At 39.0% G+C, this 14425-nt stretch overlaps 1 protein-coding gene across 1 annotated transcript in view; it reads left to right on the plus strand.

Annotated features, from left to right (window-relative positions):
- Positions 1-21: 21 nt before the first annotated feature.
- LOC139689323 (ribonuclease H2 subunit B) overlaps positions 22-14425 on the plus strand; it is a 50586-nt gene continuing 36182 nt past the window's right edge. The window contains exons 1-2 of the mRNA XM_071586407.1: positions 22-430; positions 1685-1841. Coding sequence (XP_071442508.1) covers positions 343-430; positions 1685-1841 — 245 coding nt within the window. The 5' untranslated portion in view covers positions 22-342. The remainder of the gene's footprint in view (positions 431-1684; positions 1842-14425) is intronic.

The raw sequence follows: 14425 nt of genomic DNA on the forward strand, positions 1-14425 counted from the left end.
TATTTTATATCAATCACCAATTTTAAATCGGCCTAGGTTATATATGACGAGGAGCGGTTATTTTTGTTTACTTGTATAACTATGAGAGACTAATTTCACGTTACGCATGCAACCGCCTCTGGTTGCAGCCCTCTCAGCAGCGTAGTTCTTAAAAAAATTAAGATTCTTGCACTAAAGAGTCGGTCAATAGCCACGACGCGCAAGTCCGCTTCGAAAACGCAAGCGTCCCACCCCGAGGTCACCCGGGTGAGCGCCTAGTACTAATGGTTATGTCTGCTGTGTGTGCTCTATCGTTTGACTTATTAATGTAAAAGTTGAGATTTTAGTTTGCGAATATTGAAGATGCCGAGGATTAAAGCGTCTCCCAAAAAATGTGTGAAGACTCAAAACTCGAACCAATCTTCAAATACATGGGTGTTCCTCCTTAAAGGTACGTTAATGTTAGGAAACAAGAAAGCGTCTTCGGATGGGGAGCTGTCAGTTGCTTCGCTGACATTGAAACATGCAATATTTATGGCAGTTAATTATCATGAAAATTAATGAATGTTGTTTACAAACAGTAAAATGCTCAATGATATTATCTGGAATGCAGTCATTTTTTATCGTAAATGGCTGCGTTATGGAACTAGAGATTAAATAAAGAAAATGGCCTAATATAACGCGGGCTAAAGATAGTCCTTTGCTACTCGGGTCATTGGCGTACGCTGATAGGAGTATAGGAGGAATGTTATTCCTATACGTTTTTAAATTTCAAAAGCTCGATATTCATAAATAATAAGTTGTACTTTCCGTGACATTCCCATTCCAAGTACTTAAGTATCCACCTTGGAGCCGTTAGTTTTCTTTAAGATTTTAAAAGGTTAATTAGAGAATAAATACGTTCTCTCAATGTACTCATTAGTGTTTTTTCTTGGTTAACTTCAATTCAAGCAGATTTTATGTAATATTTTTGTGGTTTCGTTCTCACGTTTTACTCGACTGTGGCGAAGCCCCTCTAGACTATTTATTGCTTTTGGTATCTTCATGGCAGAATACATACGGACCCGAGAAGATAAAATTGCCTTGAGACCCGCTTTAACGGAAGGATGAATGCATAGATTATATCAACCAAAGCCATCAAATTAAGCATGTTATATATACATTACATGATCTAATGAAGGCACGTTTATATTGAAGTAAGCATTTGTTTGTAGCGATCGCTGCCGCTCAAACGTATTGTAAATGATGAATAATGTGCACACGTACAGATAATTTATTTTGTTCAGTTAGTGGCCATTCGTGAATTTTTAGTGGATTAATAGCAAAGTGTGTTAAATACGTTTATTTCTCGTGAGTGTCACATAGATACATTACATTTCACATAATTTTAATCTCGGCAAATTCATTTCACACGATATTTAATCCAAGAAATCGTGGAAAATAATCCTGGAAAATAGAAAACTAATATCATATGAATTTGTGAAAACTTTCCCAACAGATTGTTCCCATAAGATAAATGTAGATCGTCCCGTATTTCACCATATTACCATGCACGTCTGTGTTGCTAACCCCTTGCAACGTGCTTAAATGTTTTTTGATATTAATTTCGTCGGTTTTTTAAAATCATTAATTCAGTTGGCGACAAGTTTATTTGAATCTGTCGAGGTATAAAGTCAAATTGTAAGAGAAATTTAATATTTTGTAGGAGAGGCAATTGATAATTCCGATGGTGCTGGTCAAGGCGGTGCTGCAACAGACGTAGTTCAACTTAGGCATCCACAGACTGGTACTGGTGCGTCTTTCCTGTTCAGCCCAGGTGATGGAATAGTTCAAGAAGTTCTTACCTTCTCCGAAAATAAGAGGTAAGGTTATAATTATGCCTAAAATGCGAGACATTAATGAAAATTGCACCCTGATAAAAGTTTAATGTGCTCATCATCCGTAAAAAATGTCAATTTGTGGAGAGGTGAATTAATATGATTTTGTTTACAAGGTGTGTTTATGTATATGTGTATTTTGTTTGTATGATATGTGTACAAGGTTTATATTAGTGTGGCTGTGGATGAATGAATGTATTTATAAGAATCTACCCGATAGCAAAATTTTTGATAAAAAATACTGGAAAATAAATTCCCAGGAAAATATTTCTTGACAAGGTAAAACAAGGAGCAACCACAAAGAGGAAGAAAAATGATAATCGATGAACATCTGCAAAAATAGATACATTTCAAAACATCCACCTCTATGATAATATTTAATATGGGAACTCATTGATGATACAAGTATTAATTGGATCTGCACATGGCTTGTGTGGATAGTACCAGAACTCTCATGTCAAAGCATAAGGCAACCAAACTACCCTATAATGATGGGGGCCAGGCTGAGCCCGAGTGAATTTGTGGGGTCACTGTTCTAATGGAGGGGGATGTGTCTTCCTTTGGGAGGACAGCATGGATATTCTGGTGATAAGCTCTTGAGGTTTTGAATCACATGGATATATTAGTTTAAAAATTAGCACCTTTCCCTCCACTCTTGTGGAGCTAGTTACAATGTTTCAAGGTAAATGGGTATCTTGTTAGAATTCCCTATTTGGCCCAAAAGAAAACTTTGCCATTGGTGGAAATAAATTATGCAATGCTGTTAGGCTGTGAGCTACCCTTCATTACTCAATGGAGGGTGATGTGCGACATTTGAAAAGCAAATCCTATCCTCCAAAGCATTTGTGTCAACCAGCTTTGGAAGGTTTTGAAGTCGATCCGAGGCGTATCTATTTCCTGGGCTGTTGTCAGTTCCTTCACACAAGTCACCGAGCATGACTTGGTAACAGCCTCCTCTCAACTTTTGCGTACCTAGTCACCAACTCTCTCTTACAAGGTGGAAAACCTGCAGATACGTTGTTGACCTCTATGTGCACGCTGCTATGCTGAAGCATTTTGGATGCGTGGTGATGGACTTCCCTAAGTCTCGCAGACTTTCTCTCTGCATCCTAATATTTCATGAGCCATTGCATACTTCAGTGCTTGTCCAATTCAATTTGTGCGAATCTTCATCTCTTGATTGAATCCACTGCCGTATTTTATCTAATGTTAAGAAAGGAATTGCATATCTTGCACATGGAGTGAATGAATCCTTTGAATCTCTCAGAAAAGCACCAACTGTTTAACTAGATGAAACATATTCATAGAAACTGAGAAATGGGAAATAACATTGTGGATGTTTGAGTCATAGACATAGTATACTTTATTAAGTGCTTACCAATAGATGGCTGACTATTATAGAAAACTTTGAATTTAAAATTTTTATTTAGATTCCATGCATCAATTTCAGATGTTATTGATAATGGCTTCTTGTTATTGCTACTACTTATTATTCCCTTTATGAAATGACCTGTATACATTTTTTTTTGTTAGAAATAGTTTTATTAAGCGATTTCAAGGTGAATGTGTGGCAACAGCTGCACAATAGTGTCGTAAGATTTTTTCTCAGTGCTGCATTTAAGTTTCGATGTATATGCATTCCTATTTTAATTCAAATTTAGTTGTAGTTATTGCTGACTTCTGAGAATTTCATATCTGCCTTCAAATGTTGTCTCAATTATTCTTCAATAATGGTTATTTTGCATCCATTATTGGAAAACATCGAGGCAGTGCATAAATGTCTCATTGAAGATCTGTTATTAGAAAATATTAATGCCTTGTACTTTTATGTAAATATTTTTTTACGATTTTGCTAATTTTTAGTATGTTGTGTTAAACACAATCTCCTGTACAGGAGGAACTCGTGCAAATTTATTGCTGAGGAAAATTTACTTACTGTTGCAATATCACATTTGAAACTGGTATAAGACATGCATTTACCATTCCAAGCTTTCAAAGCTATAGCGGTCCTTCAATTGACATTCGGAATGAGTATGTTTGGTGACTTTGGTTGGTGTGGTAGAGTGGGGGGTGTGAATGGTTGAGGCTCAGCTCAGCTGAGAGTGGGGGGGTGGATTAAGTCAAGTACGTAAATAGTTCAGGGTGGTGCAGAGGTGGGGTCCAAGGGAAGGAAACAAAGTAAAGGGTCTTGTTCCTTGCTCTGCTGCCTGATGTGCAGGCACCCCCGGTGTTGTTCTCTGTGGATTTCTAACATGGTGTTTACAGCCGTTCACATGCGGTAGATGGCAGATGTTCCGGGATTGAAAAGATTTGGTGAAAGTTAATCAGTGGTCAGTTTTTTTGGCAAGATGGTGAAAGAAGGTTGAATAAAATTTTGTAGACTGGGAGTTGAAAGAGGAATAAGATCCTCTCTCCCCCCGACTCACCTACCTGCCTCTCCCTGGGTAAAATCCAGGCCATGAGGTATTGTGGTGCGGAGGGAGTGCTGATCAGGGAGGGAACTAGTGGTAGATCTTCAGATATTCCTTCCCTTGCCAGATGCTACAGGGTAATCTTTGATGAATACCAAGTGACAAAAATCTGAAATTAGTTCCTTGTGCATTGTGCCTGCTTTCCCTCCTTTTTTGTTGGGGTTTTTCCAATATATTCTCAGGCTTACGCCACATTGAGCTAAACACATTGACAGTGGTGAACAGAAGCATTTTTCATCATCAAAAGGAAATTCTCTGTTTGGAGTACTGCCAGAGGTGCTTTCTTGGACCAGTTGTGCCACAGAATCTCTCTATGTTTAAAATCATCAACTGGTAGATGGTGCCCGCAGTTTGTAAACAGGATCAATGAAAGTGAAATGAAGATCCTGGGAAGGATGTTCATACATCAGAATATTATTTGAGTATTATTGACACAGCGAACGAGAAGAATTATTTTGTTCTTAATCATGGCGCTCATAGTGTCGGAATAGGTTTCCCCTTATTAAGCTTCATTCTTCACTAGACTGCTGTTAGTTTCAGCTTTATCTATGTCGTGGCTTCATTTACATAGTCAATTGAAGCAACAATCTTTTGCTTATTTAGAAAAATAGAAAAAATTAATTTTGGGCAGTGATTGACTACCTCTATTTTTAAAGCTTAAGACCAAGTGAGATCAAAGCCTAGTTGGTTGAAGTTCATGGCACATCTCCAGAGTTTTTGAGTGTTTAAAATTGGTAAAATGAGTTTAAATGTGGCTGTATATGCAGAAATGATGAAGATCATTCAGGATGTCCAGTGGAAGTGTATTCTTCCAAAAGGTTCGCAAAATCCATGAACTGGTTTGGAGCAATCAATGAAAAAATTGGCGAAATAGTTGAGACCACAGGGATGTCTCTTGATAGGTTTTTATCTCCTCATGTTGCTCCACTTTTCTTGACACATATTTCCTGTTACTACCCTTTGTGCTTCTGGAAATCCTTAAACCACTAGATTATTCTGCTGTCTATTTGCAGTGATGGTAGGTTCATCGTGAGGAGAAGGCAATCATGATCAACATTGTCAAATGCTTTGATAGGTCAAGTTTTATTGTATCCACTTCAAATCCCTCATCACTAAATTTGGCAATATCTTGACAGAAACCTAATACTTGTTAAGCATGAGTGTCCTATTCTGAAGCCATGTTGGTCAGCTATCAGTTTTTGCTCTCCTACACATCCCAGAGATAAGTACAATTTTCTTTTAAAATAACTTGCTGATCACTGATGGCCAATAATTTCAGTACCTCGTCCCCCCTTTTGAAGATGGGTGCTGCACATGCCTTCTTTCAGTTGTTAGTTAATTCATTGTTATTCATGTTGGCATTGAATAAATTGTTTATGTAGTGAGAAATACCGCTGCAACCCGTTTTGCTTAAGTCAGGTGAAATGCATCTGAACATATTTGTCCTCATTTTATTGATGTTTTGTAACTTTGTGTTTAAATTTGTAATGCTTCTAGAATTTGCTATGTTTGCACCTCCATGACATCTCAAAGGGTGCAATGCTATATCCAAATTATCTCTTTTATTTACTGTGTATTGTACTGTGTATTCTATTACCTGACAAACACGCTTGGGTGCCAGTTGTGAAGAGCATTAGCCTTTTCCTTACCCGCTGTGAGTAGAGTTCTGTCCTGTAAAACCTTAATTTTGTGTAAACTTAAAATGAATGTATCTATGGCCGTGAAATAATGGAAAAATGATATAGCCAAGGATGCAAACTCGACTGGCACTGGGTTTTTTCTAGGGGTAGGTAAAAACAAGGTGATAAGTGAGAGGAAAATTTAAAATAAGTTTAAAATATTGATCTTCAATTTTCCTCTAACTTGTCACCTTTACCTGCCCCCTTAAGCAAACTCAGAGACACTCAAGTGAACGGTCTTGGCTATTTCATTTTTCAACTGTAATTTTGTTCCTATTGCCCTTCATGTATTTATAATAGGGGTTACTGTTAGTTTTTTAGATTATGTTACGTAAGAGTATTTCATTTGCTGTTTTCTTTTCCCTATTCAGTTTACAAACTTACATTGTATATTTTTTTATGTGGCCCCTAGCTCTATTTTTTGTAAATTTCCCTTTTTTTTCTGAGGACTTAGGAGTAAACTTTACAATGGTAGAATGCCATTGTTTTAGAGAAATTTTACTCAGAACTTTGGTGTTTGATCCTACCCCCATTATCTGTCCAGGTTTCTTCTACATTCCAACCAATGCTTACTCATTCTGAGATATTTTCCTTGAAGAAGAATTGGAAACCTTCACTATATCGTGTTTTCTAGCTCCTTGAATTGGGCACTTTAGCAATAGAGATATATGGACCCAGCTGACATTTCAGAGTATGCAATGCCAATGTCAGAGGATGCAATATCACATTCCAATTATCTATCACACATGGTTGCTTATTCCTGAGCAGGCATTCATTTTTACCCTGGTTCGGTATGAAAGATGTTTGCCCCATTTGTAGGTTCATCCACCTCTTGCACAAAGTCCTCCTAAATAATGAGATTACAAAGAATTTCTTGGATGAATGAACGGAGACATGCCCTCAGGAAGAGGAAAGGAAGCACTCTAGGCAAGGGTGTTCCCTTGCCTAGGGCCCTTGAACCCTAGTCACCCCGAACCCTTTAGGGCTGCATTCAGCATATAGTCGGGGACTGATGAGGGAAGATTATTATTCTTAATGTGTAATCTACCGGTTAAATTAGGTTTTTGGATCGACACAGCCCCTAAATAAATATTTTGTGACTCCTAGCAAAACATCTACATCAGGTCCCTCTTCAGCTCAGAGTACTTTCTTCCTCACTTCATCCCGTCCAACATCCCTATCCTGTTCCTTCCCTTTCCTCGATTGCCAAACATTCTCCCCTCTATCACAGTCTTCAACATCCCACTGCCGGTCAATACCCCCTCCATCCACTTTTCCTGCCTCCATAGGAATTCTCCCAACAAACCCCTGTCCTCGCCCACCATACCAAGTACTTCCTCAATTGTTTTCTTCTCTGTCCATTTCACCTTCTCCATTCTTCTCCACACCCACATTTCAAAAGCCTCCAGTCTACGTCTATCTTCCTGCTTCAACGACCATGTTTCAACGACCATGTTTCCACGCCGTACATGGCTACGCTCCATGTCACAGTTTTTACGAGTCTTTTCTTAGTATCCTTACTCAACATCCCTGTCATCAACTCCCTCCTCTTTGTGAAAGCCTCTTTGCCTAGCGCAATTCTTCTCCTGACGTCCCTACTACTTTGACCATGTTGGTCCTAAACAATTCCGAGATATGTAAACTGCCTACCTGCTCTAGTTTTTGCCCTCCTATTTTAATGGTTAGCTTAGCCTTTTTCTTTCTAAAAAAACCGCATAACCTTTGTTTTATTAATATTGATTCTCATCCCATATCTGTCGCACTGAATTTCCAATTCACTAATCTATGCTTGCAGCCCCTTGGCTGACTGACAAACTAAAGCTTGGTCATCAGCAAACCTAACTGATTGTACGAATTCCCTGCCCACTTTCATTCCTTCCTCCAGTTCTTCCCATGCCTCTTTAATCATTTCCTCTGCATACAGGTTGAACAGCAACGGTGATAATGGGCAACCCTGCCTTACACCTCTTCCTAACACTGCCCATTCAGACTCCCTGTTTCCCATCCGCACCTGAGCAGTCTGAGACATGAACAGGTTGCGGATTAGCCTCCTTTCCCTCCAATCTATTCCTATTTTCTGCAATATACTCATTAGCTTTTCCCAATGCACTCTATCAAATGCTTTTTCGACATCTACGAAACAGGCAAATACCTCCTGGTTTTATTCTATATTCCTCTTGATTAATAATCTCATTACCACAATGGCATCACGCGTACCTCTCCCCTTCCTAAACCCAAACTGATCATCCCCTAAGTAATCATTTGCCCTACTCTCTATCCTTTTGTTTATGATCCCGAGAACAACTTTAGCTGCGTGGGATATCAAACTTATTGTCCTGTAGCCCTCACATGATGTAGCCTTTAGCTTTTTCGGAATAGGAACTAAAACTGATCTCACAAAGTGTTCCAGGCAGATTCCTTCCTCATAAATACTATGAATCAGCCTTTATAGCCTCTTCCTCCCACATTTTCCAAAACATTTCTGTAGTTCCGCGGGAATGTTATCCACCCTTAAGGCCTTATTTAGTTTCATCTCCCTTAATGCCCTTTCTCTCTCATCATCGAGTATGCCTTGACCGAAGCTATCTTCCTCTACGTCATGTTCCTTATCTGTGTCTAACTTTGTTGGTCTAAGTTCTTAACTATACAGTTCTTCTATATATTCCTTCCATCTCTCTTGGATCTTTCCTGCATCAACTATTACCTTACCCGCCTTATCTGTAACTGTTAGAATAGATCTCATTTCTTACTTCCTGATAAAGATTTAACTTTGCCGCTTGCTGTACAGCGCACCGATTTCACCCTTCCTCTGCAGACTTTCCATATCCTCGCACTGCGTCTTCCACCATGCTTCTTTTGCTTTATTTGTTGCTCGCCTCAATTTATTGTATAACTCTTTGTACTTCATTTTGCGAAACTCTGTATTTACATTCTTCCATTTTCTCCTCTCATTCATCTTTGTCATCATATTATCCGTTATCCATGGTTTTCTAGTCCTTTTTACGTTAACAGTTCTTGAAGTGTCTTTTGCGGCTTTATAACCCTTTCTTGATACTTTCCCATTTTTCTTTAATGGTACTTGGCTCTTTACCATACTCCATGATCTCCTCTACCGCCTGTTGGTACTCCTTCCTTTTCATTCCATTTAATGCCTCTACTTTCCATTTTCTAACCCGCTGCCCCTGCATTATCTTTTTGAAACGGAAGCTACATTTCATAACCACTTAATTGTGGTCAGAGTACGCACCTGCTCCTGGGAAGCTGTGCGAATTTATCACGTGGTTCCTAAATCTGTACCTAGTCGTTATATAATCTAGCTGATACCTTTCTGGGTCACCTGGCATTTTCCATGTATACCTGCGTCTTTTGTGGTGTCTAAACCAAGTGTTGGTGATGATTAATCCTGCAGAAGTCAACTGCTTTCTCCCCGTGGTCATACCTGGTGCCTAAACTGTAGTCCCCCGCCTCATCACAATCAATTCCTTTGCCTACCGTAGCATTCCAATTCCCCATCACTATCAAATGTTTCCCTGCAGGAACACATGCAATTATGTCCTCTGATTGTATATCCTATCGACCTCTTCTTACTTATGGTTGCTCGGTGGCATGTATACCTGAATAATAACCAAGTTCGTCGGTTCTGCTTTTATCTCTACTAGTAATATGTATCTGTTACCTGCTCTATGTCGACTACGCTTCTTCCTACCTCTTCATTTAATACTATGGCAACCCCTCGTTGGCTCTTGTCCCCGCCGCTGTATATTATTCTATAATTATCACTCCAGTAATCCCCGATATCTTTCCATCTCACCTCGCATAGACCTAAAATATCTATTTTTCCCCTTTCCATCTCTTGCTTGATATTCTCCAGTTTACCTGTCCTCATCTTTGTCCTAATATTCTACGTTCCTATTCTAACTAATTTGGTCTTCTTCTTCTGCGTCTTCTGTCCTGCTGCTGCTGGTTTTCCCCTGCAAGGGTTTCTTGGGATGACGACCACGGAAGCCTTGCCTCTCCCGCTGCCGGGCACGACACAGGGCCGATTGGGCCGAGCCCCGTAGTTGCCAGGACTCAAAATCTGTCTTGTCCATCATTTAACTCTTGGGAATGATAATTGAGGTGGTTTCCCGATGCCTTCCTCAACAGTGTTTTTAACATGACACCATCACTTACTGGCCGCCCCACTGGGGTCAGATGCCTTTGCAGCTGCCTCACTGAGGGACAGACGCTGCATGGACTACCTTTTGTCTGGCTTCTAACCTTCAACCCATCTGGCATGGGTGTCCCTACCAGGAGCAATTATTTTTACTCCCACCAGCACAGCTCTAGGGGTCATCGGAACACACAAGCCCTTCTATTACATCAAGTGCGTAGTCCAGGGTGGGGAGGGAAGATTATGTTTGTGATAAAACCATCATAATAAATGAGCTCTGGTTATAAAGAAAGGAAACGAATAATAGTGCATTTAAAAAGTTCTGGGATTATAAGGAACATATCCACATCTAAATGTTTCTTCTGAAGGAAAAAAATACCTGACTAATACAAAGTATATTTTGTAAAATTAAATTTGGAAACCCTTACCAATATTTAGATTAAATAAGGATATTTTATGAATCACAAAAATAAATTGTAGGAATGTGGTAATCCTGAAATACAATTAAGGGCAAAATAGGCATAAAACTTAGGTTAAATGTTAGAGTAAATTCCAACATAGGGAAACTGTAATGTACTCACATAAGCAATTCAGTGAATAAATATTCTATAATTATTTCGTATTAATTTTGTCTCATTATTGAAAGGTAAGGGTAATTCAGCGAGTGGAGTGCTAGGCTACTGACAGGGAGGACTAAGTTCCATTCCTAGGGAAGTCTCTGGGCATCCTTAGCTTAACCCAAGGTGTGTGATTTTTTGGGTACCAGATCACCTTGGGAAACCGCGGGTGGCACAGGAAGGGATCTGGCCACCCTAATTACCCTGCTAATGAGTGGATTTCACATGCTGTTGGACTTAGTACTGGGTGGATTCTACCATCGACTATCAAACCAAGCTTTGGGTTGATAACTTTGATAGTTGTTGACAAATTTGAAGAGGGAACATTAAGGCAATTTCAGTGAGAATACCTGCACCTGGCTTGTCTTTCCCAAGTATCTGTTCATTGCACTACCCAAGGAGTCTTGATTACAAAAAACTTCCAATAGTTGGAAGGTCGCTATGGCTTACGAGTGACTTAATGGGTGAAGGGCCACTCCTTGCCCCTAGTCAGGGAGAGGAGGGAGATGCGAGAAATTTTTTAAAATAAATAATAACGCAGGAATAACTTCTAATGTCCAAGCATTGGGGAAGTAAAGGGAAGGAAAATGGCTTAAAATTTCATTTGAGGATACTGAGATCATGGGCACAAAAAATTAGGATCTTGGGTGTCTCCCTGCTGAGGAACACTGGTGATGGATGTGTTGGGAAAGGTAAGGCAATGGAATGCCTGCCTGTCATAAGAAATGGTAAGTTAGAAAGAAAAACCATAAATATAGGTGTTGAACTTGATAAAGAAGTAGTACTAATTCATATAGGGTCAAATGATGTAAGATTGGCAATATCAGATGATCATGTGGTAGCCCTTATTAGGGATCTGTATGCAATGGCAAGGAAGAAGGTCAATCATGCTAAAATTCAAGTGAGTGGTATAAGTTCATATGTAAAGGAGAAATTCAAAAGGAATTGACAATATGAATAATGGGATGAATTGGGTGTGCAGTTAACAAGGACAATTATCCATATGTCTGAAGTGTTCGATTGATGGAAGTGACCTGGGCAGAGATGGCTTTCACCTAAGAGGAGAGGATCGATGAAATTTGGAAAAGTCTGCCATGACGTGGTACAGTCACACACACTCGGAGTGGAAGAAAACTGTCGTGGATTCCATAGGCGTATTTCAAAATCTTGAAGAGTGAGAAGTCAAGGGCTTAATAGTCTTGCAAGTTAACTGCTGAAGTATTCTCAATAAAGTCAGGGAATTTGAGAATGGTTGGTGCATACAATCCTGTTATGCATGAAGTAGTGGCTAGGTGAGAACATTGGGTCTACCAAGATCTTCTCCCAAAATACTGCCATTTATAGAAGAGATAGGGACGGTCATAGCAGAGGGATATTCACCCACTGAAAAATTAAGAATGAGTTAACAAAGAGTTAGAAAAGCTTGTGAGATTGTGTGTGTGCACATCAAAGGTGAACATGGAATAATAACTTTAAAAATGATTTCCCTTGCAAGAGTCCCGAGAAAGGGATTCATGCAGTCAAAAATGTTAGCAGGTGTATTTTTGAAAAGCTCAGCAGATGATATGCTGAGAGCAGGGGTCTTCCTGGGAATTTTAAGTGGTCAGCAGGCAGTCTCAGTTATGGAAGGGACGTCTTAAGATGACAGTTTCACTGACTAGAGCTCCCAGCCAAATTTCATTGGTGACTTATACTGTGGTCTCCAAATGTTAACATCCCCTTTCCCCAGATAACTGTCAAAATAGTCTTTTACCCTGGTGATATTTGCATTCTGAAGAGAGAATTCTTTAAGATATTTAATAAAATTATCACAGTTCTTCCCGTTAAAAATCATCTTCTGGAAATATTTCGTGGTTTAATGTAATGTGCTTAATGGTGGGTTCATAGCAAATAATAATGCACTATCCCACTGTTAATAAAATATATTTTGACCTAGGTTTCCATGTTTCTTTGTCATCTTCAGGCACATAATGTTGATTGGTGGAAACTTATTTATAGTTCCCCTAAGACAGCAAAGGAGGAGCAGGGTGAATGAAAGGGAAGGTTTGACAAAAATTGCAAAATAATATAGGAAGCCAGTCCAAGGTAGGGGCCTTTCCAGGCATGGTCATCAAGGACTGCCCTAAATGGCTGCCTCTCGCATATTGCCCTTAGTGGAGCTGCAGTGCTTGTATGGCATTACAGGTCAAGTTATATCTTGAATTATTATTGAGTGCCATTTTTATGTCTAATTTACTTTCTTTCCTTGTCATTTATCACACTCCTCCCCAAATACCTCCATCCTTCCCCCACCCCTTCCTTGGCTGTCTTAGGGGAATCTATACAAGCCTCCGCCTGTCAATATTATATACCTTAAGATGACAAAGTAATGTCAATAACTGTGTTGAAGTATAATTTATAAACAGTAGAATGGTGAATTATTATTTGCTATGAATCGATGACATTTGCCTTCTACAACATCTCTTCTACTTCCACAAAGTTGAATTTAATGACTGTTAATTTATGGATTACCTAGTCTATTTTTATATTATCTAATTGTGGTTTAATTATGCTGTGGCAAGAGTTATCACTTCAGCATTTGATTTTAGTAATTGTAATTCAGGGTACATTAGTCCTGGATTAGATTGCATCCCTAGGATAGTCATAAAATGGTCATTTAATACAATTAAAGATCTGCTGCTATTCTTCATTAATGAAGCCCTAAAAATTGGAATTTTCCCAAGCCCTCTTGAATCAGCCAAAATAGTGCTAATATACAAAGGTGAAGGTTGCAAAATGGCCATTAATTCTCATAGATCAATATCCCTGTTGAACCAGTCGGGGAAAATGTTTGAAATAGTTTTCTATCATTGTCCAATATTATATCTTGAAACATATAACCTATTCTCCACATCTCAACAGGGATTTAGAAGAACAAAGTCCACTACAACAGCTATATATCACATGGTGAATCAAATACTTTTAGGATTGGATAATTGAAGTGAGACTTTGGGATTATTTTTCGATTTCAGTAAAGCTTTTGACTGCGTCAATCATCAACTACTCTTGTGTAAACTGAAACGTTATGGTTTAAGAGGCACACCCTACAAATGGATTGAATCATATCCAAGTGAATGGCATCAGCATGTGGAGGAAGCTCTTGAGAAATGGCTCTGAATTTGTTTCTCCTGGTAGAAAAGTAACACTGGGTGTTCTCCAGGGTTTTGTACTTGGCCCAATTTTATTTTTGATTTATTATAATGGTTTAGCAGATATGCTGAAGTCCATTAAGGGTATAGACCCGTTACTGTGTGCTGACGATACAAATATCATTGTGCCAGCCTCCTCAGAGGACAGTTTGACAGAAAGAGCAGCCGAAGTAGCTCAGATTGTCAATGAATGGTGTCTTCTTAACTTCCTAAAACCCAATATAAACAAGTCCAGCCTGATTTATTTCACTGATGAAAACAAAATTTCTGCTGCAATCTCAGTAGATGCAGCAGGTGTAAGTATTCCCCAAAATTCCAAAACCCAATTCCTGGGAGTTATCGTGCCTTGAAACATGTCTTGGGAGGAACACATTTTCAAATTACGTTGAGATTTAAGTTCCGCATGCTTCCTCATTAGAAATATTAGATATTCTGGAAATGTAGAGGTCCTTCTATCCATT

This window comes from Hetaerina americana, unplaced genomic scaffold (genome assembly GCF_022747635.1).
Source record: "Hetaerina americana unplaced genomic scaffold, ioHetAmer1.1.p SCAF_22, whole genome shotgun sequence".
Taxonomy (NCBI): Eukaryota; Metazoa; Arthropoda; class Insecta; order Odonata; family Calopterygidae; genus Hetaerina; species Hetaerina americana.